The sequence below is a fragment of the Patiria miniata genome, unplaced genomic scaffold (genome assembly GCF_015706575.1).
Source record: "Patiria miniata isolate m_02_andy unplaced genomic scaffold, ASM1570657v1 HiC_scaffold_5, whole genome shotgun sequence".
NCBI classification, from domain to species: Eukaryota; Metazoa; Echinodermata; class Asteroidea; order Valvatida; family Asterinidae; genus Patiria; species Patiria miniata.
Genome location: NW_024037072.1, coordinates 26,528,793 through 26,555,860, shown reverse-complemented (window position 1 = coordinate 26,555,860; position 27,068 = coordinate 26,528,793). Strand labels below are relative to the sequence as shown.

Below are 27,068 nucleotides of genomic sequence, written 5' to 3'. Positions count from 1 at the left end.
AAATTGCACCATCACACGCGCCGCACGTACGTACCATTGAGGATCAGGATTCGATGAACAACACAAGATGAGAAATACCAGCCTGGCTGAGCGCGAGCGAGCCATGAGCAGGCCTCTAATACAGCTACAGCTAGCTAGGCCTGCCATTGACATGTTTGATACAAAATTTCATTGTTTATTCCATGTGATATGTTTTGAATTTTGAGTTTTGATGAGTTTTGTATATTAATTATTACACATTCACTGAAGTCTGCTTGACTGCTTGATGAGTGCTATGTTGTTGATGTACCCTAACGTGGCGCGCCCCCTAACGTGGCGCACTTTGATTTTTCGCTTGTAGCGCCTAGCTAGAGCAAAAGTTTTAACTGAAATTTCACAGAAAGTGAAATTTCATCAAGTTATAAACACTTACTCCTAGAACTATGAGGCTCCACGTAGTGGAGCCTCATAGGTTCAGAACCCCGCAAAATTGTTGTCAGCACAAAACACTAATTAAGTACAAAAATATTGTACGGAGTTTAGGGGCAAACTGTGCAGCGGTTCTGTGGGAAACGGCTTCGTTGGGATGGACGTTTTTGTACTTAATTAGTGTTTTGTGCTGACAACAATTTTGCGGGGTTCTGAACCTATGAGGCTCCACTACGTGGAGCCTCATAGTTCTAGGAGTAATAAACACTCCCGTTCATAAATCGCGAGTTTATTTACCCGCTACAAAGTTAAAAGAAAAAAATATTTTGGCGTGATTTTCCGATTTTATTTTCAAGTGCAAAGTGAACCCTTTGAAAATGCCCCGAAAAATAAGAAAATATTTTTGTGACAAACATCTGGCTGGGTATGTAGGTAGAGATAATAATAATTTATCAGAATTTATCAAGTTTACAGAAATTCTTAAATGTTAATTTGGAATTTTCCGAGATTTATTTAAGTGCGCCACGTTAGGGAACACTCCGCCAAATTGTGCCCAATTTCCGGACGCCACCGTTTTTTAATTTCGGCTTAAATTTTATGAAACCGAAATTGTTCACAGAGGTTAAACAGCAAGCATTAATAAGGTAAAAGTACCAGTATTTCACTACATGAGTTTGAGGTTTGTCAACAAAGAGGTTTGGCAACACTACACGAGGAAATTTGGGCAAGCTTCGAAGTGCGCCACGTTAGGGAACACGACTATGCTTCAGTAATGTGCTCAATGCTGTGCAAAATAAGCATGGATTAACACTTTATAACAGATTATGTATTTTATTCCTCAGTTAACTAAAAAGTTCTTCTAGCATGTCTTGGGTTTGACTTTCTAAAGGAATTGTTACGCCCCAACTATCCGGTTCGTAAGTGACTGCAATAAATCATACATACACGCGCGCGCGCACTCTAGTAAAAGTAGTATTAGTAACTTAAGTAAGGCCAAAAAACAAAGTTCTGGTTCCGATTATATAACATTGCATTCGAAAAGGTAGGCCTAGGTAGGTAGGTAGGGAATTTTTTTTTTTAGACCAATTTTTTTTGTGTACGATCATATGGAGGCGTCTGCGTGAAGTCAAGGGTATAAAACTAAAAGGTAGAAATTGATGGTTTTGCGCGTTTTTTTCTCATTTGTCCCATAAAAAAATTACTAGGGGCTGTCAGAATAGGGTAGGTAGGGAAACCGGAAGCAGGAGTATTTTTTTTTGGCCTAAGTAGTACCATGGAGCTGGTGTTACTAGTAATAGGCCTAGCGCCATTAATAATATATGCGCCTATCAAATGTCCCCCTAATGCGCATACATGTAGATGGGATGAAACTTGGTATAGTTGGGGCATTTACAGATACAAAAAAATGCAAACTAGGATCGACTTAACATGGCTTATGAACCAGTTGGCTATTCTGTGAACCCAAGTAATTTAGATTTAAAGCCAAAGGCTGCGAAATCCATGCTGAACGATGTTTTGCATGATTGAAATTGTGAAAAAAAAGTTCTTAGCAGTAGCCCACTGATTGCTGTACTTCCCCATAGCTTTTACATTGCTGCTTGGACTCGCTGACTGAACAAGTACAATTTACCTTAAACGCAACTACATCTCTGCCACTACTAGGGTAATATAGGGTGATTATTTAATAATAATAATATAATATAATCTTATATAGCGCCCAATCCCTTAAAATGATGTTCAAGGCGCTTACCAATCATTAAAAAAAAAATTAAAAACATGAAAAACCTTTAAAATTTAAATATTGTTACAATACTTATAATAATAATAATAGAATAATATTAATACAAGCACCTTAGCATTAAAACCTAAGAACAAAACTAATCAAGCAAAAGATACATGTAAAGGAAAAAAAAATGGCATATAAGTGACCTATAAAAATGTTGGTAGTACTTTTGTAGAAAGTAATGGTCGAAGGATCATCAGACAAAAAGTTTCTTGATGTTGTACGATGTCAATTTGAGCGACCACACAGTGAACAAAAAGTTGTACACAACAATAATGTAGCATTTGGTGCAGAGGCATGTGCTGTGGTAATGCCACTTAAAACATGACATGTTGTGGGTCTGTGTTATAATTTTCTAATTATATCATTTTTTAACCCTACCACCTGAAATGATTATTTATTTGATCCTCAGACTTATTAATGGCATGAGGAGCAGTAATTAATTTCAAAACTGGTATCAACCGTGGTCAACATGAGCAATGTTGTTCGGAAGAGGGGTGGTCCCAACAGAGGGGGCGGAAGAGGAAGCAAACCCAGAGGAGGTCAAGGAGGAGGTCACAGAGGAGGTCAAGGAGGAGGTCACGGAGGGGGCAAAGGCCAAAGGTCTTCTGGTTTCGCTGCAGAGACTGGAGCGAGAAAAGGGAATTTTGACTACCTTGATGATGACTTTGTCTTGATGCCAAGAGAGACATCTGACAGAAACAACAGGTACATTCATTATGATCCCGAAATGTCTGAAACGCTTTTGTTCTCGACAAAATTTCCGAAACATGATTAGTGGCAAGCATTTTTTCGGAGAGTTGACACCATTTCAGACATTTTTATTGATGCCTTTTTGCGTTTCAGACATTACGATTGTCTGAAACAAACCTGTTAAAACCAATGACTTTTCAGACATTTTGTTAACCTCAAAATATCTGAAATGTAAGCCTATCAAGAAACCGGCCATGTTAAGTTTCAGGCACTTCCAGGTGACTTGAGGCCAGTTTCCTGATAGGGTTACATATCAAACATTCAAAATGTCTGAAAGGTAAGAGGAGATTTTTAAAATGTCCGAAACTTTGACCAAATGTCTCAAATATAATCGCCATTGTTCTTGTTTTAGACTTTTAGTCCGCTTGGCCTGAACAAAAGCGTTTCAGATATTTCTGGTTCATATTGGTGGACTCAGTGAAATAATTGTTTCAAAGCTGATGTGAAGGATGTGAGGTTTATAATTCCATTCATTTGCTTTTTGGATGACAGGGACGTAGTTGAGTCCATCACAAGTCCAGTCACAAGTAACAGTGGATGAACAATACCAAGAAAGAAAAGAAAAGTCTCCTTTATAAATTGAATTGAGACTTCAAACTTGGCAGGTGAAATACTGAGGACCTTGTATTTGCCTCATGAAAATTTGGGAGAATTTTGTAAGCTAAAGAGTGAGTAAAGATGGCCTGATTTTGTTATGCATCTTTTTCTGCACTCGAGGGCCCAGTCTGGAGTCAACCACATCCCTGTCTTATGACAAACTAACATGTAACATTTTGATTCAGGACTGGATCAAAGGGTTCATCAGGAAGAGGTTCATCAGGAAGAGGTTCATCAGGAAGAAGTTCATCAGGAAGAGGTTCAACGGGATCATCAGGGAGAGGATCCTCAGGCAGCGACAGGCAACAAGGGTGGGGCAGTGAGGGAACCCACCAGGGGCGTGGCAATGATGAGTATCGCGGGCGCGGCAGGGGTGGGCCCAGAGGGCGTGGCAGGGGTGAACCCAGGAAGGTGCAGATGCAGCAGCTGCGCATGACAACTGAGAATCAAGAACTGGTCCGGGACGTCTTGAGGGAACTCCAGGGGAGTGAACCATCAGAGATCAGGTATTGGGGTTGTAAAAGTGTCAATCACCAGTCAGTCACAAGCTAGTCACAAGTCAATCACAAGCAATTACGAATCAATCACAACTCAATCACAGGTCAATATCACACGTCAATCACAAGTCAATCACTATTCAATCGCAAGTCAATTACAAGCCAATCACGGCGATCACCAATCAATAACAAGTCAATAACAAGTCAATCACCAGTCGATCACAATTCAATGACACATCAACCACAAGTCAATTTACCTCTCCCCGACGCAAATTCTAGCTTACAAAAAGTTTGGTTGCAGTACCCTCTGTTACATTAGACTCGAACCGGCCAGCCGACCCGGCAAGCTTGGTGGAAGAGTGGCAAGGCATCTGCACTAGTCAGCAGGAGGTCGTGGGTTTGAATCCCATCCGAGTGAGCTTGTGAAATGTTCTTGCAAGACTTTGGACAACACTGAGTATACAGTGTTATACATCTGCGAAGGGTAAAACCCAATATGAAATTCACAACTCAATAACGAGTTATCCCATTACTCACTGTAGCGCCCAAAAACCGCCCAACACTATGATTCTATTGATTCATCAGTGAATGAACACAATATGCAATACAAGGGAGAGTGAGTGTGCATGGCCTTGTGGTTAGGGTTTGTAACTTGCAATCAGAGGATTAGGGGTTCAAATCCAGCTGCTGGCCATATGTGTTTCCTTGGTCAAGCCACTTCACCCCCACTTGCCTCTGCACCCAGGAGTATAAATGGGTACTGGTATTAGCTGGGAAGTAACCTGCGATGGACTGGCATCCCATGGGGGGGGATATAAATATCCTCGATCGTTTCATGCCGAGGAAACAGGAGATAAACACTGGCCTGAAGGGCTATGGGCTCCGTGCGCCAACAAAAGAGGGCACGTTTTACCTGTTTTTAGAGCCCCTTGTCGGGACACCACATGTGCGTATGGGACTGGTTTGCGTGCAAAGTACGCACGACTTATTTCTCCTGAATGTGCACAAAGCTCAGCCGTAGCGTCTTTGCGCGAGAGCGTCAAGCGTCGTAGGTGCGCAAATACGTTCGAATTTAACTTGTGATAGTTTTGCAGACTGATCCCCGCCCCCAATAACTTTGGATCATTCGAAATACGCAGTGGATGGACCAGGAACCAGTCTTGGTCACCCCCAACTCTCCTTTTCTGGCCGTTGAAGGTGTACTTGTGCACGGAGCCCATATTGGCTCGTGACAGACTTTACTTTACTACTTGTACAATGTAGTACATTTGCTAATACATTTAGATTAATCATAAGCAGTCAACCATAAGTCAAATCGCAAGTCAGGTCAAAAGTTGCTGGGGATGAACAGTGACAAGGGAATGCCTTTATAGGCGACACAGGAATGCCTGTAGTGGCTTCAGGTGATTCATTGTCATTCCAAAGATTAGTAAATGTTACATGTAGTTTTCTCTTCTGTTCTAATTGTGCACAGTGAGCAAGGTTATGATGAATTACACAATCGAAGTGACTTCCGCTTCTGGACTCAAGACAAAAGCATGGTTTTGGAGGGTGCTACAGGCTTCCAAGCAGAGAATGAAAATGAGTCTCAGGAGGAACTTGTCAACAAATATGCTCTGCTTAAACTTCTAAAGTGAGTATAACTGGATGAATTGAGTGGGAAGTTACAAATTGAAGGTGGGATTATCAACTTTGTAAATGTGGAGTAAAAATCAGCTGACAACTAGTCAGACACAAGCAATATTCATAGCTGTTATTTTGCATTTTGTTTTTCCACTTTAGTGCATCATTGGTTCTGTGGCTTCAATTTCATGTTCTTTAAACCATGTAGATACGGCTTTCACCGGGATCACTGTCTTGCAGCCTTGGAAGAGACAAATGGCGATGTTGGCCAGGCACTGGATCATCTCCTGCAAGAATGCTTCCACTTTTCACCAAAGCACAAACACAAACGGAAACGGACCAAGAGCCAAGGGGGAGGGGAGACCGATGGACAGATGCAGGAGGCCCTGCAGCAAAGAGAGGAGGAAGCCATGGCTCTGAGCTCCATATACCAGGAGGACTTTGACGAGAGGATACCCAACCGGGTCTGGGTCATGAACTTTGACCTGCCCCATGTCACGGACCACTTTGTGGAGAAGGCCCGCAGCTTACAGAACAGGAAGCAGCAGATGGTGGACAGGTCTCTATCCAGCGTCGGTCTCTGCAGGTTCTATCAGCAGGGCCACTGCCGGTTTGGTTCCAAATGCAAGTTCTGGCATAAGAGAGAGGGTCACAGTAAGTCCTACCAGGAGCTCTGCGACAATGCCGATGCTCAGGTCTATCAGCTTGAGATCAGATTCCCCGAGGGTAACCTGTATCCCATGGAACCTCCTCTCGTGGCCTTCCTCACCTCAAATCCAGACTTCCCCATCGGCAAGAGCCTCAACATCTCCAACTTGTTGTTTGAAGAGGCCAAGGAGATTGCTGAAAGTGCCTCCCCGGTCGTGTTCTCGCTTGTGTCAGTTCTTGAAGATGCTCCTCAGATGATTAAAACTCTTGAACAGAAGCTGTTGCCACTGAGTCTCGCACCTTCCGCAGCTAAACCGGTTGAGAAGAAACCGGCCTTTAAGCAGGGAGCTGGTCGTGGAAAACCTCAGAATGCTGCAGCTGACAACTCGACTGGACACAAACCTAGCAATTCGTGTGCTTTAGCCAAGGGAAAGGACACACCAGTTGGCAGGGAGCAAAGCGAGGACTCTGATAGCACCGATGAGGATGGAGGGAGCTCCTCCTCAGAAATAGAGTCTGAACCTGCACCAGTGAAAGCTGAGAAAAACCAACCAATGAGAAGAGACAAGAGAGCCATTGAGAGGGAAAACAGGACTCTCAAAGAGCAGTTTAGGAAAAAGAAGGTACAAAGTCTCCATTTCCTCTTTCTTTAAAAACTCTAACATCTTCCTTCCATACAGAATCAAAACAAATGTTACAGGTTTTTTTTAAGCCTAACTGGCCTGCTCTTTGCAATGTCGGGGCTTTGGATTTGTCACACCAAGTTAAACAGTGCTTGCAGATGCACCTTTTTTTTGTTTCTGCACTAACTATTTGGCACATAGTTTGACACTTGACTTTGACACGTGAAGCATGCAAGTATTTGGTGTCACGCACCATTCATTGCAAAACTTGCTAAAATAAAATGAAATGTGTTCAAATTTACACGTAGTGTATTTGCAGTGCGAAAACAAATACTTGCCCTTTGAATCAGTCGATAAGGGGTGTGTCGGCAGTTTCCGTGCTTGAAATGGTCAGCTCTGAATTCTGCCTGGCTGGACTTCTGGGACTAGGAACAGTATGGGAACATGTTGGTAACATTGCTCGTCTCCAATGGCAATGCATCACGTTCTGCATGAAGCTTTAAAGAAGAACAAAAATGGTCCGCAAACTAAATGAATGACGGCCTCTGTGTGCATTAGGCACTCATACAGTGTGCATGCTGTAAGTTTTACCCTTCCGTACTGGTATTGAACAATTCACACACTTCCACAAACTCTGCATTGTGTGGTTTTTGTTTTACGTCGGCAGCATTCTCATTCCTACAAGAGCTTCCTGGCTGATAGGCAAAAGCTACCAGCATGGAAGGAACAGGGAACCATCCTGGAAACCCTGGACAGAAACCAAGTAGTGGTTGTAAGCGGAATGACCGGGTAAGCAAAAGTATGTTTGCATTAACTCTTCAATTCATGAACTAAACAGAGCTTTTATGCCTGTACTTTTGAATCATGTGCTCACGTCCACATCCAAAATTTAATTGTTTTTCTTCCAAGCTGAGCTTATTGATTAATTAACATCAATATATTTTCCCATGTAGTTTCATTTGTTTTATAATTTTATTTGATTAAATCATTCATATCGTGCTTCTGGGCAATTCCACGGATGTAAAAACCACAATGTTAAAACTTTAAAAGAGTCCAAATGCCACAAATGAAACATGCATATCATTTTCAAGCGTAGTATCTGTATTTTATTGAAATACCAGTTAATACCGGAGGACATGTAAGCACGATCTGGCAATGTATATTCGCAGGGGCGGTTGACGGGTTAAATCATCAAGCTTTCCCCAAGTGTCCGGCGGTGGACGTGTGTGCATGTCAGTGATTCCCATTGGTTTTGTACACACCGTGTCTGTAACTTGAACTTGGCCACTTTACACAGCCTGTCCTCGTAGCAAATATCGCTCTGTGAGTCTGTGGTTGGGCCTCAGAGTTTTGCAAAATGTGAAGTTACGGTGGAAATTATCATACAAATATTGTATAAATGACTCTCAATAGTCAGTAGGCCTATTTGTGGTGTTTGATTTAATTTACAAATTTGACTGATATATCTTAATTTTTTTTTAAATGGGGTTTTTCAACCAAAAATAATCCTGAAGGCAAGTGGTTAAATACGTTAGTAACTGATACGTTTTATCAGAATTAAAATCCTCTTTATGATTACATGTACAGCTTTTCTTATGTACAATTTTGAATTTTCCAAAATGTACATCTTTACATCCGACACTGTGCCATGGAATTGCGCATCTGTAAATTTTCCTTGTTCACCTTAACATGTTTTGATTTCTCCTCAGATGTGGAAAGACAACCCAAGTGCCCCAGTTCATCTTGGATGCCTCTCTCAAGATCCCCGGCCCCTCGCTGTGCAACATCATCTGCACTCAGCCTCGGCGTATCTCGGCCATGGCGGTCGCTGAGAGGGTGGCCAATGAGAGGGCTGTCAAGCTGGGTGGGGTGGTTGGGTACCAGATCAGACTGGAGAACAAACAGGTAATACATTAAAAAATGTGCTAAAATGTCATGAAGCGAGTTGCCTGGAATAGTCAATGTCTTTGATGCAAGCTATGCTCATAGGGGGATTGGGGTTATTTAGCCCCTGAAATACATGCCAAAGAGCCCACTGCTTTTAGAAAATGTATTTTCGTTAATTTTTTTTAGCTACATGTATGTTTTTCTCCCTTACCTCACCTGAAATGTTTCTTATATTTTCCTGACTTGAAAAGTCTTAAAAAAAGAAAAGTAATACCCTTCTTTACTTGTAATTGCCCACTTTTTTAAGCTTTCATATATCCTTGTTCTAAGCATGAACATTTGTTCATGTTTTCTTTTATTTCACTTATTGCCTTTTTCATTTCACTGTGTCACAGTCTTACAGTATGAATTCATGATAACCAGTTTCAAAGAGATTTAACAGCAATTTGCTACACGAAACCATGTTTCTACAGAATCTGTTTTGACAGAGAAAAATACCTTTCCAGAAACTTTAAATTTTTCACAAAACTGTTTATTGCACACAAATCAAAAATCAAACAATCTATCTTTTTTTCATGTATCTGACTCTTCTTTGCTCACAAATTAACTCAATGCTGGGATTTTGAGATGTACTAGCCCACCACTAGGAAATGCTAAAAACAAATTTTCTTCCTACATGTATGTATTACGTTTTGTAAAGAGCACTCAAATAATTAAGTTGTAAAGAACTTGCCAAAATAATGTTCCTCCATCAAAATTAAAGGGGTTGTATTTTTGTAACAAGCGCAATAACAACAGACTGAGTAATGTGTGATGTAATTTCCTTTATTAGTCTACTTCCACTCGACTTCTGTTCTGCACGACTGGTATCCTGCTGCGTCGATTAGAAGGAGATTTCAATCTGGACGGTGTCAGTCACGTCATCGTGGATGAGGTGCACGAAAGGAGTGAAGAGAGGTAAGCAATGCTCCAGAGATGTAGTCAAGTCATTGAAAGTTTCCAAGACAGCATTCCAAGACAGCATTGGTCACAGCTAGGTTCCACATGCTATCTGACTCGTTTGGTCTTCCCAGTTGTTCTGTCCGAGATCTTCTTGGGCACTCGGCCCCTGGGCCTTGACCAAAGGGGTATCGGTCTCTTCAAACAAATTGTGCCATTCCTTTTCACTTATGATCATACTTGTGATTTAACTTGTGACTTAATTGTGATATGACTTGAGGTGGCGTTGACCATGAGTTTGCATGGTTTGTGCACTCATAGTTACTAGTGTTCTCATAGAAATGTTAATTTGAATTTATGGTGCTTTTGGGGGCATATATTGTTTTCGCCACCAAAAATACAGAATAATGTCCTTTTTATGCATCACATGAATAATACGCATCTTCTCAGTTTACAAGTTACATGAATAATCACTGTGGATTATTTTTCCATTTAGATGATGCGGGAGGATGAGGAAGATAATTCTTCTATTTTATGCCAAAATTTGCATGAAGAGGGCCATAAAGTGTACCCTTTTCGGTTAACAAAAATAAGTTTTAAGTTTTATTCAACACTTGGAATTTCCATAGCATGGGCGACTTGGTACTTGGTAGAAATTTCCTCCTGAATTCTCCGCCAGAGAGATTAACAAGGAGGCCTTCATGAGAGTGGAAACTAACATGATTTTGATTTTGAGTGGTTATCACATTGTACATGTACACTCAACCAAAAAAGAAAGTCCCCCCTTCAATACTTTTTTGTCTAACTCAAAAACTACTGGGCACATCTTGCTCAAACTACGACTGATCAGTACAGAAATTCCTTAGCAATCCAGCCATACTCTTTGTTTGGCCCAAAACAGTGATAATGTGTACAGAATTATGCAATTTATGACAAATGGTACCAAAAAAAAAGTTGCACTTTTGTATACGTGCAAGGTGAGTGTGAACCACAAGTTGCACGTATTAAAAGTGCAACTGTTTGCGGTATCATTTGTCATAAATTGCATAAATTTGTGCACATTATCACTGTTTTGGACCCAATAAAGAGCATGGCTGGATTGCTAAGGAATTTCTGTACTGATAGTCGTTATTTGAGCGAGAGGTGCTCAGTAGTTTTTGAGTTAGACAAAAAAGTGTTGGAAGGGGGGACTTTCTTTTTTGGTTGAGTGTACTTGCCTATAGGAATTAGTGAATGTAATCAGGAGAATGGGACTTACGATCTTGATTCTTCCTTTGACCAGTGATTTTCTGATGATGGTCTTACGAGATCTTCTGCCCAAGAGGAAGGACCTGAGGGTGTTACTGATGAGCGCCACTCTCAATGCAGAACTCTTCTCATCTTACTTCAACGGCTGCCCGGTCATTGACATACCAGGTGAGCAGATTTTCTTTCTCCAAAAAACGTTTTCCAAAAAAAACCCACACAAATTCCAGCAAATTCCAAATTCAGTAGACTTATTCGTTAAGCCCAACCACGTGAAGTTTTGACCAATTACAATCCAAATTTTATGTTTTTGGTATCAAAAGATGAGCAAGACTCCAGTCCTTCTGATTTGAAAATCACAGGCGTGTGGAAAAAGGCACACCTGGATTTTTCTAGGTGTGTGTTTTTTCTAGGTGTGTGGTTTTCTAGGTGTGTGATCTGTGGTCCAGGGAAATTCAGGCATGCAATTATTCACACTTCTCGGGAGGCTTTTAGGTGTGCAATGGTGTGGGGGTGTGATCGCACGCCTCAAATCAGAAGGACTGAGACTCAAGGCTAAAAAGTCAGGACAGCTCGGGTCGCAAAAACATTTTTTTAAAGGGTATCGCGGGCAGAAAAAGTTTTTCACTTGTGGTACCCGCTGCTTCATGTACACCAGATCCAAACCAGCCAGCCGACGCTGGCAAGCTAGTAAGAAAGGGGCGTGGGTTGGAGTCTCACCCAAGTAGTAGAATTTTTTTCTCTCAAGCACTCGGACAACACTAAGTACACATACCCGCTGCTATGTACATCAGATTCAAACCAGCCAACCGATCCCGTTAGCTCAGTGGTCGAGTAGTAAAACATCTGCACTAGAAAGCAGGAGGTCGTGGGTTCGAGTCCCACCCGAGTGATTTTTTCTAACTTTCACTCGGGAGGTAACACACTGAGTATACAGTGTTTAAACGTCGGTGAAGGGCAAAACCTAATTTGATTTATATCACCCCGGCGCAAAATTCCACCTATGACTAAGTACACAGTGTTTATAAAATACTTCAGTGACGGGCAAAACCCAGTACTGAATTTGAATTGAATTGACTTGAATAACTCTGGTTATTTCTCTTGACTCGTTTTTAATAGCGTTTTAAAATCACTTGGAAAGAAGGAAGAGTACAGTCCAACCTACTTTTATCCTGTAACTTTGATGCAGAATCTCTTTTGCAAGTGTGACACTATTGTTATGCTCAGGAATATATCTAATTGGATTGTGAATACCCACAAAATTAGAATACAGTAGTTGCACACCTGAGATACATTTTTGTGTGCATTGTTTCAAGTCATATTAGGTTGTTATTACATGACTCCTTGCAAGACTGTCCTTGTATTTGTTTTTAATATTTTTGTGACAATTGACATTTGGTCTGTTTGAAGAATCATACAACCCCTATCTTTTCTTTTTTTTTTCTTTTTTTTTCTTCCTTGTAGGGAGAACATTCCCAGTTGAGCAGTACTTTCTGGAGGACGCCATTGAATGGACAAAGTAGGTATTCACAATTTCCGTTGGAAATTGATTGATTATTCTATTGCTTTACACACTCAACGCTGTAGTTATGTATTTAACCAGCACTTGTATACATTGTATTACAATGTATTTATTCCCTTATGAATCCATGACAGGCAGGGTAGTTTGGGTCGTTATACAGCAACTAATGGGTCTATTTCCAATAGCGTATCACCTTACATCATGATGTTCAGGCCGCACAGCCCACATTCCCATTCTCAGCCGAGTGAGATTTAGACGCCCTTTTATCCTCCCCTTTTGAATCTATTTTCAAAGCTTCATAAAATATTTTACAATAATTGTAATAAATTCATGAAAAAATGATATTTTAGCTATAAACTGGAAGAGAATTCAACCTACTCTCGGCCGATCAAGCGCAGCAATGCCGTGCCGTCAGACAGCACCTCTAAACAGTTGAAGAACTACCAATACGGAGGCGTGGAAGATGAGATCGAGGAAGCGTTGGCATCGACCTCCATCAAACCAGCCAAGGACAACATGAGAGATTGGAATCTCACCGTCCAACAGCTGGCTGTGAGATATTGTGGTAAGGAATTCACTTGTGTCTTCTTTGTACCTATCTGACTGACTGACTCCCCGACAGACTAACTTACTGACTAACTGTTACTTTGACTGGTTGAAGCCTTTTGAGAGACATTGGCGCATACATACGCTGTGGTGAACAAAAATGCCAAATTTGGAAACAGCCTAACTTTGAGTTAACCCTCCTGTTATTTAAGAGGTCACAAACGGTCAAAAGTTCCTTCCTCACCTCCTGCTATACTTTTAACACAGGCTGGTCACCAATGGTCAGATAATGTATGTGATTAATACATTGGTAGGTCAAAATCGGTCAAAAAGTGTTGACTCTTGGGACATCCTTTCACAGGTACCACATGTTACCCGTTATATGCATGGGAGGATTGATTTTCTTTGTGGAGGGGGGTGTTCAGATGATAACAATGATATGAATTTCTATTAGTTTTGCAATACAATGCTTTTTTGACCAGGCAGTCCTGTAGCACAATGGGACATCCCATTTTATATTCAACAAACAATGGCAAAGTTTGTTGACCCAGGAATTGCAAACAAAGGACATTTGGAAAGTTTGGAAATAAATGTTGCTGTTGAAAATTGTCAAAAATTGAAAGAAATTGGAATTTAATCGTGAGATCTGCAGCTCATGACAAAAAAATGTGTGTGTAAACTCCATACCAGCTCAACTAATGCATTTCTAATCCTAGACTAACAGATTCCATCATATTTACTGGACTTGGCCTCCTCCAAACAGATTACAGCAAGTCTACCATAAAGGTCCTAGGTACCATGGATGCGGAGAAGATCAATAATGACCTGATCGAAGAACTGGTGTCCTGGATTGTCTTTGGGGATCATGAGGTATGCATCTCAACTTATTCTGCAACCTCAGTAAGAAGAGGCGGTATCACACTAGTCCATCACACAAGCCCATCACAGGTCCAGTCACAAGTCCAGTCACAAATAACAGTAGAACAGTAACAATGGAATACCTTTGTCGTGTCTTGTCACAGTTCATTTGAATAGCTTGTGGTATGACTTAGGACGGGAAGACTGGTGATGGATGAGTACTTGTGGTACTGCATCATGGTATAATCAACCCTAACCGCCCTGAATCCTTCAAAATCCTCTTTGCCAAAGTAGAGGAATTTGGAGGATTGAGGTTACATGGCAAAAGTGCGTTAGTGATTTTGTAGGATGCACTTTGTCAAGGTCTTGGGCCAGACCTTGTGTTGTTTTTGCTCAGCCATGCACAATAGGCCTGGATTATGCTTGAAATCCTCCGTATTGCTCCAGGATGTCACTGGCCAAGCCTCAACATATTGACAGTCACTGCCGCAGGATTTTGCAAGATTCAGGCAGTGGGTCACCCCTCCACGGACCATATTCAAGAAATAATGGAGGAATTTGCAGGATTGAGGCTATATGCTTGTTTTCCATGAGGCCAATTGTAGGATTTTGCAGGATTGAGGCTACATCCTAGCAAAAAGGCCTAGGGAGTTAGGGTTTAAAAGATTACAAATATCAAATAAATATGAATATTGAAGAAAAAATCACCCCCATTTGTTTTTTTTTACATTTTTCTCCACTATGACCTGTGCCCAGTTCTGTCTAATTGTGCCAGAATGCCTCATATTTTGGGTCTCCAGATTGCAAAGTACTGGTAAATGCACATTTGTTCTCATGGGTTTAAGGGCATAGAAACAAAATACTTATCTATTCTAAATCAAGGCATGTATCTGCTCTGTAAGGTATTAAACTTCTCTTGTTTTTCCTCAGTATCCGAAGGATGGAGCCATTCTTATCTTTCTCCCCGGACTGGCTGAGATACTTTCCTGCTATGAACAGCTTCAAAGTTCTCTCGGTGGACCCAGAGCCAAGAAACAGTAAGAAATACCAACGGGGCTTTAGTGAAGATTACCTGACGTTAATACTCCCTATTTTTATCATTTGGTTGGTTATTCATGAGATGGAATTTGCGTTGGGATGATGTAAATTCAATGTGGCTTTGCCAACGCACTTTCTAAACACTGTGTACTCGGAGTTGTCCCAACTATTCGGGTGGGACTCGAATCCATGACCTCCTGGTTACTAGTACAGACGCCTTAGCACTTGCATGACCAAGGAGCTTGGATTTCAGTTGGAAAGAACTCCTAACACTATTAATGCATAAGGTCAATCAAACATTCAAAGACAATCTCAGCTCCCTGGGGAGTATACAGCTCAATGCTGCCATTTCGGCGCAAAGCAGCTGAAATCAAACACAATCGGAGCCATCGTTGCCCTTACAGGTACCCATCTACTCCTGGGTGGGAAGAAGCAATGAGTGACAAAGTGCCTTGCCCAAGGGCACACGCACAATAACCCCAGGCTGGACTCGAACCCACAACCTGCAGGATTACCCACAGACCACGAATTCAGTACTCCAGACCCTGAGGCAACGGCCCTGTGTCTTCGCATAGGAACACACCAGAGCATTGGTTCACAGTGACCTCTTTCTTTCCTCACTCAGGTTTAAGCTGGTGCCCCTTCACTCGTCCCTCTCCAGCGAGGAGCAAAACTCCGCCTTCCTCAAGCCTAAGGAAGGAGTCACCAAAATAGTCATTGCTACCAACATTGCGGAGACCTCTATCACCATTGACGATATCGTGTACGTCATTGATGCAGGAAAAATGAAAGAGAAAAGGTACATCCTTGCAGAAGTTTTTTCAGTCACTGAAACACCTTTGTGAATATCCACTAAAATGCTGCGAACATTGAGGCAGAACTTTGCAACAACAAAGTTGTTCACAGTTAACAAAGGCTAAAAGTTTAACATTAGTTTTGAAAATAACCTGCTTTTGAGGCTGTGTACAACTTAACCAGTTCGCACCGGAGGCTGTGAGTACACGCAACAATCTCATGGTATTCGGAACGGATAACAGATAAACACGCAGGGAGCGAGGCCGGAAATATCTGTCGGCTACCCACTCACAGGGAGCGAGGCCCAAAATATGAGTGTGCTGTACGAGTATGATGGCTTCAACCCACCTGGCATGAGGTCGAGTCTAAAGTAATCCCACGCCTTGTTCCGTTCTTGTCAAAATAATTCAGGCGTGAACTGGTTAAGAGAATTTTTTTCGACAAGTCATAGTTTTCTTTTCCTGTTTTTCAACAGTTACGATTTGTAGGAAGCCACCATTTCTGATATTTTTTCTCAGTCAGGATCAGTTACCTTCAATTCAGCATCCTTAATTAGCACTCTTGGTGAACATTCCCTCAAGAGTCTTTGATAGTGGAAAGGTTACATTATTTGTTCTCCTTGGCAATTCTTGAAATACAGATTGTGATTAAATGATAATCAAAATAGGTTAACTACGTATTAAGCATACAAGATTGTTTTGTACAATGTGTTGGCTGGATGAATACTAGCATGCATGCAAAGAAAGCAACATTCCATTTCGTCTGGACTTCGGAACAAATTTAGTTGATAAAACAATCATCATGTTGTTTTAGAGGGGTTTTATGGTGTATGATCTCATATGCACGAATACAGCTGATTTTTGTTTTGTTTTAGTTTGGTCGTTTTGTTAGGTTTGTCCCCTTTTTTAGGGAGGTTAGGAAAGTTGCTGTCCATTACATAGAGAACTAGAACTCCTTCACAGAATCATAATCAATTATAAATAAGAAAGAGCTGTTGAAGACTAATTTCAGCTCCCCATCTCTCTCTCTATGTCATTAGATACGACTCGTCCAAGGGCATGGAAAGCCTGGAGACGACCTGGGTGTCTAGAGCCAACGCCTTGCAGCGTAGAGGGAGGGCGGGGCGTGTCACTGAAGGCGTATGCTTTCATCTGTACACTGCCAACACATACCAGCATCATCTCAGGGACCAACCGATCCCAGGTACCAGCTAACTCAAAGCATTTGATAACCTCAAATGCAACTACTTTGTTGGTTATCACAGTGTTTTGCTGAACTTGAAGGGCCAGTTTTACCTCTGACTGAATGGGTCACTGGCTGGCTAAACTGATATAATCTCTGAGTATAAACATTGTCTGTGACTTCCAACTCCAGCTCAACTGGGCAAGGCTAATCTTGTATTTATTGGGTGATTGGGCTCAACCTGATCACCATTTTAAAATTGTTTGAATGTTTCTTTTTTCCTATTTTTCTTTCCTTTCCTTTTTTTTTTTGTCTCTTCACCCGAAATGGGGCCCTCTAGCAGCATGTCAAAGACAGTTGAACTTTTTCGATTTTAAAAAAGCGTTCATCAAAGTTTTACCAAATTGCCTATCAATTTTCAATGGACATCTGCTAATGACTTTGTGGGGTTTAGAATCATGACATCATCAGATCAGAAGCTATTGTAGGGAGAATTCGAAAAAGTTTTCTTTTTTTAATTCAAATCCATATTTGATCCATGTCCAATGACTATGTTCGTGGCACAAATAATGATACCCAGTACAATGTTAACCTTGGGCTTCTAAATGCTGTGACATCATCAGACCGAAAACTAGGTGTTATTAATACATACAAGTATTAATTTTTGTAGTTTTTATATTTTCAGAAGTTATTTTCACTTTATGTTGCATATGTCTCCTGTCTAAATAAATACATTTTCATTTTTCACATTTTCAACTGATGACGTCATCAAACAAAACCGGAAGTAACGTTTTCATGAAATGTTTACTGAAATTTATCAAACCCAAAACAATACATTTTTTTTTCAAATTAAAACAAATTGTTATTCTGGTAAAGGATGAATTTTATTTCATTTCATGTTACGTTCTTACACTACAGGCTGTGCTTAATCCAAAGATGTCATTGCTTGACAGACATTTGTGCTAAAATCCAAAAACTGAGTTTGGAGGAGTCGGGCAGTTTTCTAGCAAATTGCCACAAAGTTTAGGACAGATTGAAGAAAAATTCATTGCTTATTTTTTTTTTTTTAGAGATTCAGAGAATCCCTCTGGAGCAGTTGGTTCTCAGAGTCAAGATCTTGGACCTCTTCAAAGGAATGTCTGTACGGGTGAGAACATGCTAGGCAATCTACAGCTTAGGAATAGTCGGTTGCCCTTGTGCCATTTTCATCCTTGATGCACAAAAGAGCTAGCCTGATATAGACACATTGTATGAGTGTTCTTGTCAATATCTCAAGAGTCAAGTTAAAATATTGTGAGATGTGTCTAGACAATGTATCTGTAAAAGGTTTCATTAAGTTCTCAGTGAGATTTTAAATGCTGAAAATATTCAAGTTATCTGAAGATGAATGTTAACTCAAAAACACAAACATCCAATTTTTTCTTTCTCGAAAAAGTGCGACTTCAGTCATTTCTCTTATGTATCGGGTCAAATACTGAATAAATGATATCAGACAAATAATGAAACTGAGGCTATTTGACTCACCAGCATTTTTATCTAAAAAAAATTGATTATTAAATTGATTATAAAAGAGGTCTTGAAAAGTCTCACAACAGTCTAGACAGCAGCACTGATTGTTTTGTTTTACTCTTTTTGTGCTTGTGTGACAGGAGGTATTGTCCAACCTCCTAGAACCTCCACCAATCTCCAACAATCAAGATGCCATCCTCAGACTGCAGAATCTTGGAGCGCTTGATAAAGAGGAGGTCAGTCTCATATTGTAATCCCTGTATTTTTGTGTCTAGACCTGTCATGCTTTTTAACTTCTTTTCGCTTTTGTATTTTTTTGTATTTTTCATTTGTTTGTGTTTTTATTTTATTTTTATGGCCAAGTGTCTGGTAAAGCTGTGTTCCTTATAGTGGCGTTTTACAGTAGTCATCAGCACTCTTTATATGGAGTTACACTAAATGAATGTTACTATACAGGAAATGCATGTTCTTGGATGTTTTTATGCATTTGATTTATTTATACAAACTGCATACCAGTAGTGCATTCTCAATAGCAGGTAGCAGTTGGAGATGTTTATTATTCTAAGCTGCGGGAAAGTTGGAGATCCATTTTTTCCCGCACTTAAATTCTGCTGAGGTGTAATAAGTTAAGGTACACCCATTGTCTGGGTTAACTGGTCAAGTTTCAGCAGTAATATGTAAATTTGGACCATCTGTACCCTGAATGTCAAAGTACACAAGAAGTACACTTTTGAAAGAAAGGACACTTAGGCTAGCACATCAACTGGGTTTCAAGGCCCTGAAAAATTCTCCCAAAGTATTAGGCAGGTCGAAAAATTCTTCGTAAGATTGTCTGATTAAATATTCAGCAGAACATTCTAGGAAAAAAATCTTCTTAGTATAAATTTATGCTTGGCCAGTTTTAAACAAGTACCGGCTTGGGGCCTGGACGTTGATAATGGCCCTAGCCGAAATTCATAAATACCTTTCAGTCGAAAATTAAAACCGAGTTAAAAAAAATTAATTTTCAAATGTTTTCTTAAACAGTTTTACTTCATGTTTTTTTAAACACCCTCAAGCTATGTTTATGGTATGTGCCTCTCGTGTGGTGCGTACTGCACAATGTGGCGCAGAACGTGGCGGTGCCGGTGTGGTGTGAATTGAGGACTCTATGAAATACAGACTCATTGGTAGAGTATTGCGCATGCCTAAGTAAAGATTGTGAACATTCAACCAATAAAAGGGTTAAAGGGACCAGATTTCATAGGAGTCTCAAATTTCATGTGACACTGGAACGGTGTTTAAAACCAGCCTGTCAGTATTTTATCAATTGTTTAAAACCACAGGCTCTCGACCAATAGGAATTAATGGGTAAACTGTCTCAGGTATTATGAATTTTTATTGATTTATGTTGTACATTGTTTCAGGTGTGGTCTCATGGCACTATCAGCATTGAAACATTTGAGATTGACTTGTACAGAAAAAGCCCACCGGGTGTATTTTTATAACCTGGGATTGTTGTTATTTCTGTTGCAGGGCTTGACCTCCCTGGGTTATCACTTAGCCTCCTTACCAGTTGACGTCCGCATTGGTAAACTCATGTTGTTTGGCGCCATCTTTCGCTGCCTGGATCCAGTGCTTACTATTGCTGCTAGTCTCAGCTTCAAGTCACCCTTCGTAAGGATCAAATTACATTTAGATTTTATGAGAACATCTTGTGAAGATTCCTGGAACATACTTACATTTTTATTTTCGAATATTTTTTTCAAATATATTTTCAAATATTTTTTTTTTTCAAATATATTTTCATTTTTCAAATAACAAGTTGTGGAGAAGTGATCGATTTACTATTTGTTATATTTTATATATTTATTTCTTTTCAATAAAAGGTTTTACAAAAGTGGATAAGCTTTGGGAGCATCACAGTGTAAAGATGTTTGTTCAGTATGTTGACAAATTATCAACTGTCAGAAATATCCAAGCCTTTTGAAAAAAATTGTCTTACACATGGTAGCAGGGAGTCACTGACAGTGTCAGTATTTTCAGAATCACGTACCCATGTATTGCAGTTTGAAGTTTTAAGGGAAATTAATCTGACAAGATAACAATGTTGTATGTCAATCAAGGTGGCACCATTTGACAAGCGAGACCAAGCAGACAAGAAGAAGTTGGAGTTCGCCATCGGCAACAGTGATCACCTGACATTGCTGAGAGCTTACAAGGTAAAATGAATACCATCATGAATTACAATAACGATAACGATGTTGAGGAATCAATGTAAAGATCCAATAAATATATTCAACTTTACTGATGTCTGCATTTCGTTTCTGAATTGCTTGCTGGTACGTTCATTTGGGGATTCAAATGAAATGCCCATTTCTTAGAGATGTATAGTTGCCTGGGTACTAACAAACCTTATGCACTAGCTGTGGCCATATTGGAAGGTAATTCCTTTGGTTGGATGGGATAAGCATTAGAAGACCTTTTGCTATATTGATGTTGTATGAATAATCGTTACTATTATCTCACCTGTAGGGCTGGACCACGTGCATAGGGCGAGGATCTTACAACGGATACCGGTATTGCCATGAAAACTTCCTGTCCTTAAAAACACTCCAGGTAAACAGTAACTTACATAGCAATGTAATCAGTGTTGCTGTCCAATCACAAAACGTTTTTCCTTTTTTTTTTTAACTGTTGTCTTGATAAGGTATCAGAGTTGTAATCCAGTCAGCCACAAAGTCAATCACAAGTCAAACCTGAAGTTTGGTCACAAGTCAGGTCAAATTAACAGTGGCAAAGGAATGGCTTTTTCATCTTTCATTTCAATATACATGTACCTTGCAATTTGAATTGGGACTGGGTAACTTATAACGACTTGGGAGGACCTGATGACAACTGTACTAGAATTTATTTGCCGAAGGAAATTTACAGGCAAAAATAGTTGTGCATTCTTATTTATGCTGGGAAATCCATCTAGTAAGAAATGGGTATCACAGGTAGAGTGCGTTTTGTTTTTTGTTCATACAGATGATTGCAAGCATGAAGCACCAGTTTGCAGAGCTCCTGTCCAGTATCGGCTTCATCAAGGAAGGACTGAGCTCCAAGATGATGGACCGAAAGACAGGAGGGAATGGGGATGCAGTCCTCAAGATGTGCGGACCTGAGGTAAGACTGTCTTAATTTGTAGTTGGTGGTGGTCATTAATTGTTGTTTTGTGGTGTTAACCTCGGGTACATATAGAACTGCACTCACCTTGTTGTTTGGGTGTGGTACCCTGAGGTAATTGTAAGAAATCTAGCTATATTGGTGGTCAGCACTAGCTTGGGGGGTGTACGCCCCCACCCCCTCTAAAAAAAAATTCCCCCCCCCCTCCTCTCCTTCCACCCCCAGTCGGTCCCCCCCCCCCCCCCCCCACTGGAAATTTGTTAGTCCTATAAGTTACCATGGTTAACAGGTTTAACAGAAATTGGGCAACCCCCCCCCCTCTCCCCACCCGCACACTATATCATCCACTCCCCCACTCGCCCTCTATGGTGAGAACCCTGGCTACGCCGCTGTTCAGTTCAGCTCCTAAGGTAATGTCGTACTTGTTTTGAGGTACGGACAAGGATTAAGATTTAACTCATCCACCTTTTGGGGAATGCTAGAACTAACAGACAGGAGATCCAGATTTTTTTATCGGAGAGAAAGACATCAATATACAAAGAAATTCATCTTTTAGAACTTTCATCCAATTTTCAGACCTTTTTCAAATTGACAATCTCATCCCTATAACACAGAAAGTTAGTACCTATACCGCCCTGCTCACAGAGTTTGCGCAGGGATTAGACACTAAGCGCTGTAGGACTATCTTATGATTGTCCACTTGTCCTCTTTTTTAAGGGCAATGCAAACGCAGACAACTCGCGGCTCGTCCTTGCCGTCCTATGTGCTGCCCTCTATCCTAACGTGGTACAAGTGATGACGCCAGAGTCCAAGTACAGCCAGACTAGTGCAGGGGCTGTGCCTAAGGCACCCAGGCCAGAAGATATCAGGTTCAAGACGAGAGATGATGGCTATGTGAGTACATGCTGTGGTACTTGTAATTGTTAATCATCTAGCTTCCAAGAAATCTGTTGTGTGTTAATTTTGGAATTTCTGGGATTTGTTCAAGTGTGCCACATCGTGGAACTGTCTTCGCGATTTGTAGCCCAATTTGTGCAGACCAGCTGTTTTTTATTTTTGGACAATTTCATAACAATAAACTTAATTATATTAAGAGCACCAATATTCAACTGGATGGATTTGAAGTGCATGAATAAAGAAGACATACACATGAAACTATTTGTACTATTACTGACCATGCAAGAAGTGGCGCATCAGTTCTATTTAGGCTTGGTGCAAATTTAATGCACAGCTATTTTACACTATTGCACCACTTGCATTCCATGTTTTAGCTCATTCTTCCGTTCACTGTTTTGTGTGTTTTTGTAACAGGTGAACGTTCATCCATCATCAGTCAATTTCCAAGTGCGACACTATGAGAGCCCCTATCTGGTGTTTCATGAAAAGATCAAGACATCAAAGGTATTTCAACTATCTCCTCCTTCATCTCCTAGGGTGGCATGGGTGGCTTGTGCGTAAAGCGCTCGCCTCTCACCAAGGTGACCACGGTTCGAATCCTGGCCGCGGATCACATGCGAGTAGAGTCGTGCGTTGGTTCTCTCCTGTGCCACGTGGGTTTTTCTCCGGGCCCTCCGGTTTTCCTCCCTCCGGAAAAATCAAACACTTTCGATCTCAGGCTGTGCTCCGTGGTCGTATATGGGTCGATGTGGCCGGCAGCCATAGGCGCCTTTACGTGCCAGCGGCCCAACCACGTTGTAGCCGCGTCCTTCGCAATTCAGCATACCAGCTGCGAGTAAGGATGATTAGCCTCCCAAATTATTATTATTCATGAAGCCGGTTGGGCCCAATAGACTGATCCTAAGCCATGCCCAGTGGTGTTTTGACCAATTCAAGCACGGTCTCGATCAATGTCCGACATGTGTGCACGAAAGTCGGGACACGTGCGCATTCTGGAACATGCAGTGTGGAGCACATTGGAGAGGTACACGTGAGATTGCCCGTGTGTACAGTGGATGGGGCCTAATGGATCCGTTTTTTCATGGTGCTTATAACCATGTTAAAGATATAGTCCATCATTTGTAAGTTGTGCATTTTGTTCGTTTGAAGCAACAAAAGTGCTCAAAATCTAAACAAGGGTGCTGAACAACTAACCTGATGAAGTTTCAGCTTAGCTTCAGCTGTATATTTCGAGAAAAACAACATTCTAGGATCTCGATTTCAAATCAAAAGTTGCTGAATCATGTTTTGAATCGGGCCTGAATTCAGCGTCCGAGACATGTTCTCACCGAGCCAATTGCAGCTACGCGATGTCGCGCACTGATCCGACGAATTATAGCAACCACGCGCGCGAACGAACGAACTACAAACGGAAATTTCCAACGGTGCTTCTTAAGACGCACCGTTGGAAAGGCCTCTTTCATTGATTCCTTCAAAATGACAGCTTGCCAGAAAGAATAATTTCAAAGGGAGTTTAGTCCCATTACTATCTTTCAACCAAATATATTTTTCAACAATAATTACGTCAGTTAGTTTTGGATAGCTGCAAATGATGGACTCTGGCTTTAACAGTGGGAAATATTGATTAGCAAATATGAGGTAAGCATCACAGTAAGCAGTGAAAGCTCAGAATTTCACACATGTGGACAGGAAAAACACATTTTGTTTGCAGATAATATGGACAAATATTACAAAGGTTCTGCAACAATTAGTAGTTACTGTGATAGGAGAGAACCCCAAGGTGCCTTTTTATTTGCCTCATATGTTTTTAGCAGTGTCTTCTGCTTCATGTAAGGAGCGAACACCTGGTAGTATAATACAATTTGTACATAGCACAAACTTACCATACCCTTAAGTCGTGAAATCGCACAGCTCTAGGAACAGTTTCTGTGCTTATTATGGCATTCTGCGCTTACAGCATAGCAAAGAAATTGCACGCTAACTTTCTATGTAAGGATAGAACTCTTTTGAAAGGTCTACGCCATGTTTTTGGGCAAATGTTTTGCTCGCTTGGGTAACACAGTAACTGTTTATAGCAAAGAATATCTGTATAAACAACTAAGCGGGGTATTTGTTTGCTAACGGTAAGCAGAGTGATGCAATGGGTCTCTGATGCTATACCAAATTTCCATGTCAACTAGGTGTACATCCGTGACTGCAGTATGGTGTCTGTGTATCCGCTACTGCTGTTTGGAGGCTGTGATCTCTCCATAAATATGGATAGAGGGCGCTTCATCATCTCCCTGGACGAGGGCTGGATTCGATTCAATGTTGCCACTGTCGAGGTTTGTCATTTGTAATCTGTGTGTTACAATTTGTAAGATTAGATTCATATTGGGTGCTTTCGATTAGCTTACGAGTGTAAGTGAAACTTGCATAAGAGCGTTTGATTAGCCATCACGTGATCCTCATGTCTGCCCTGGTGTCAACCACCACTACCCCAGACAACAATATGCCTGGTGTGTTTACATTTTAAAGTCCCACCCAAAAACGACCTTTGACTTTAATTTTCCTAGAATGCCTAGGCAATACACTGTAGAATGCCTAGGCAAATACACCGTAGAATGCCTAGGCAAATACACCGTAGAATGCCTAGGCAAATACACCGTAGAATGCCTAGGCAAATACACCGTAGAATGCCTAGGCAAATACATCGTAGAATGCCTAGGCAAATACACTTTGAGTAGCCTCATTTGGTGGCTTCCCCGGGTGTAACCCTGTGTATAAACGGGGAAGCTTATCGAACGCACCCATTAAAAACATTCCAGTGGCTAACGCAATCCTTTGAGGATCCTTCAAATAAGATTTGAATATTTGCATGGTGAAGATAACAATAAGATGAAGGTTTCGGGAGCACCATGTGACAAATCTCTTTTGTGAGTTTGTGAGGTTTTGAAAAGAACCAAGGAAACTCAACGTTTCGGACAGTATGCTCTGCCGATCGTCAGAAGACAGACGATGTCAGGAGACTGTGTCTTCTGACACCAGGCAGAGCATACTGTCCTAAACGTTAAGTTTTCCTGGGTTTTTTTTAGAACCTCACAAACTCACAAAAGAGATTTGTCACATGATGCTACCGTAAATCTTTATCTTATAAGATCCTTTAAAATCCGTAAAAAATTGTTTCAAGAAATTTTTGAAGGATAAAGTGCGGTAGAACCTAGCCACTATTACTTTACATGAGACTTTAGGTATGTTGAAAGTTAAAAGTCAAAGAAGTTACCATTGGTTTTCTGCCCAACAAAGGTTTTTTTGAGGATTCAGTATTGTCCCTTGTTTGAAAAAAAAATTGTGTAAGGAGAATTAGGATGAAAAACTGTGCCTAAGCGCCACCACTTTGACCCCATATTTTAAACCAGTCTGGTATATCTTCTCTTTGCCAGGTGGCCGAGCTGGTGCGGGAGCTGAGACTGGAGCTAGACCAGCTTCTGCAGGACAAGATCCAACAGCCCAATATGGATTTATGCACCTGTCCCCGAGGAAGTCGTATCATCACAGCCATCGTGCAGCTCATTACAACGCAGTGAGCAAGGACATGACAACTTGGCCCTCTGTGGACCTGTGCACCTGCCTACAAAGGAGTCGCATCATCACAGCCATTGTGCAGCTCATTACGACGCAGTGAGCAAGGACATGACAACTTGGTCCTCTGTGGACCTGCCTACAAAAGAGTCGCATCATCACAGCCATCGTGCAGCTCATTACAACGCAGTGAGCAAGGACATGACAACTTGGCCCTCTGTGGACCTGTGCACCTGCCTACAAAGGAGTCGCATCATCACAGCCATTGTGCAGCTCATTACGACGCAGTGAGCAAGGACATGACAACTTGGTCCTCTGTGGACCTGCCTACAAAAGAGTCGCATCATCACAGCCATCGTGCAGCTCATTACAACGCAGTGAGCAAGGACCTGACAACTTGGCCCTCTGTGGATTTGTGCACCTGCCTACAAAGGAGTCGCATCATCACAGCCATCGTGCAGCTCATTACAACGCAGTGAGCAAGGACATCACAACTTGGTCCTCTGTGGACCTGTGCACCTGCCTACAAAGGGGTCGCATCATCACAGCCATTGTGCAGCTCATTACGATGCAGTGAGCAAGGACATGACAACTTGGCCCTCTGTGGATTTGTGCACCTGCCTACAAAGGAGTCACATCATCACAGCCATCGTGCAGCTGATTACAACGCAGCGAGCAAGGACCTGACAACTTGGCCCTCTGAGGACCTGTGCACCTGCCTACAAAGGAGTCGCATCATCACAGCCATCGTGCAGCTCATTACAACGCAGTGAGCAAGGACATGACAACTTGGCTCTCTGTGGACCTGTGCACCTGCCTACAAAGGAGTCACATCATCACAGCCATCGTGCAGCTCATTACAACGCAGTGAGCAAGGACATGACAACTTGGCTCTCTGTGGACCTGTGCACCTGCCTACAAAGGAGTCGCATCATCACAGCCATCGTGCAGCTCATTACAACGCAGTGAGCCAGGACATGACAGCTTGGCCCTCTGTGGATCTGTGCACC

At 41.4% G+C, this 27,068-nt stretch overlaps 1 protein-coding gene and 1 long non-coding RNA gene across 4 annotated transcripts; one reads left to right on the top strand and one right to left on the bottom strand.

The window, feature by feature from the left end:
- The first annotated feature begins 35 nt into the window (after positions 1–35).
- LOC119741061 (putative ATP-dependent RNA helicase DHX57) lies at positions 36–26,592 on the top strand. 3 transcript variants are annotated; one of them, XM_038216709.1, is made up of 25 exons: positions 36–153; positions 2,604–2,899; positions 3,727–4,047; positions 5,513–5,671; positions 5,870–6,932; positions 7,600–7,721; positions 8,642–8,837; positions 9,652–9,776; positions 11,041–11,174; positions 12,468–12,522; positions 12,876–13,090; positions 13,835–13,941; positions 14,860–14,966; positions 15,593–15,766; positions 16,802–16,965; positions 18,015–18,091; positions 18,594–18,689; positions 19,969–20,109; positions 20,559–20,654; positions 20,968–21,051; positions 21,463–21,600; positions 22,318–22,494; positions 22,912–23,001; positions 24,678–24,821; positions 25,920–26,063. In XM_038216709.1, the coding sequence occupies exons 2-25, from the start codon at positions 2,664–2,666 to the stop codon at positions 26,061–26,063; spliced, it is 4,365 nt and encodes a 1,454-aa protein (XP_038072637.1). In that variant the 5' UTR covers positions 36–153; positions 2,604–2,663. The 3 variants fall into 3 exon arrangements, with proteins under 3 accessions (XP_038072637.1, XP_038072636.1, XP_038072638.1); XM_038216708.1 differs by having other exon boundaries at positions 36–160; XM_038216710.1 differs by lacking the exon at positions 36–153 and having other exon boundaries at positions 2,664–2,899; positions 25,920–26,592.
- Positions 26,060–27,027, bottom strand: LOC119741062. The gene is made up of 3 exons (XR_005272714.1): positions 26,766–27,027; positions 26,194–26,381; positions 26,060–26,103 (listed from the first exon to the last, which is right to left on the bottom strand). It is a non-coding gene; the product is annotated as an uncharacterized LOC119741062 (long non-coding RNA).
- Between the last annotated feature and the right edge of the window lie 41 nt (positions 27,028–27,068).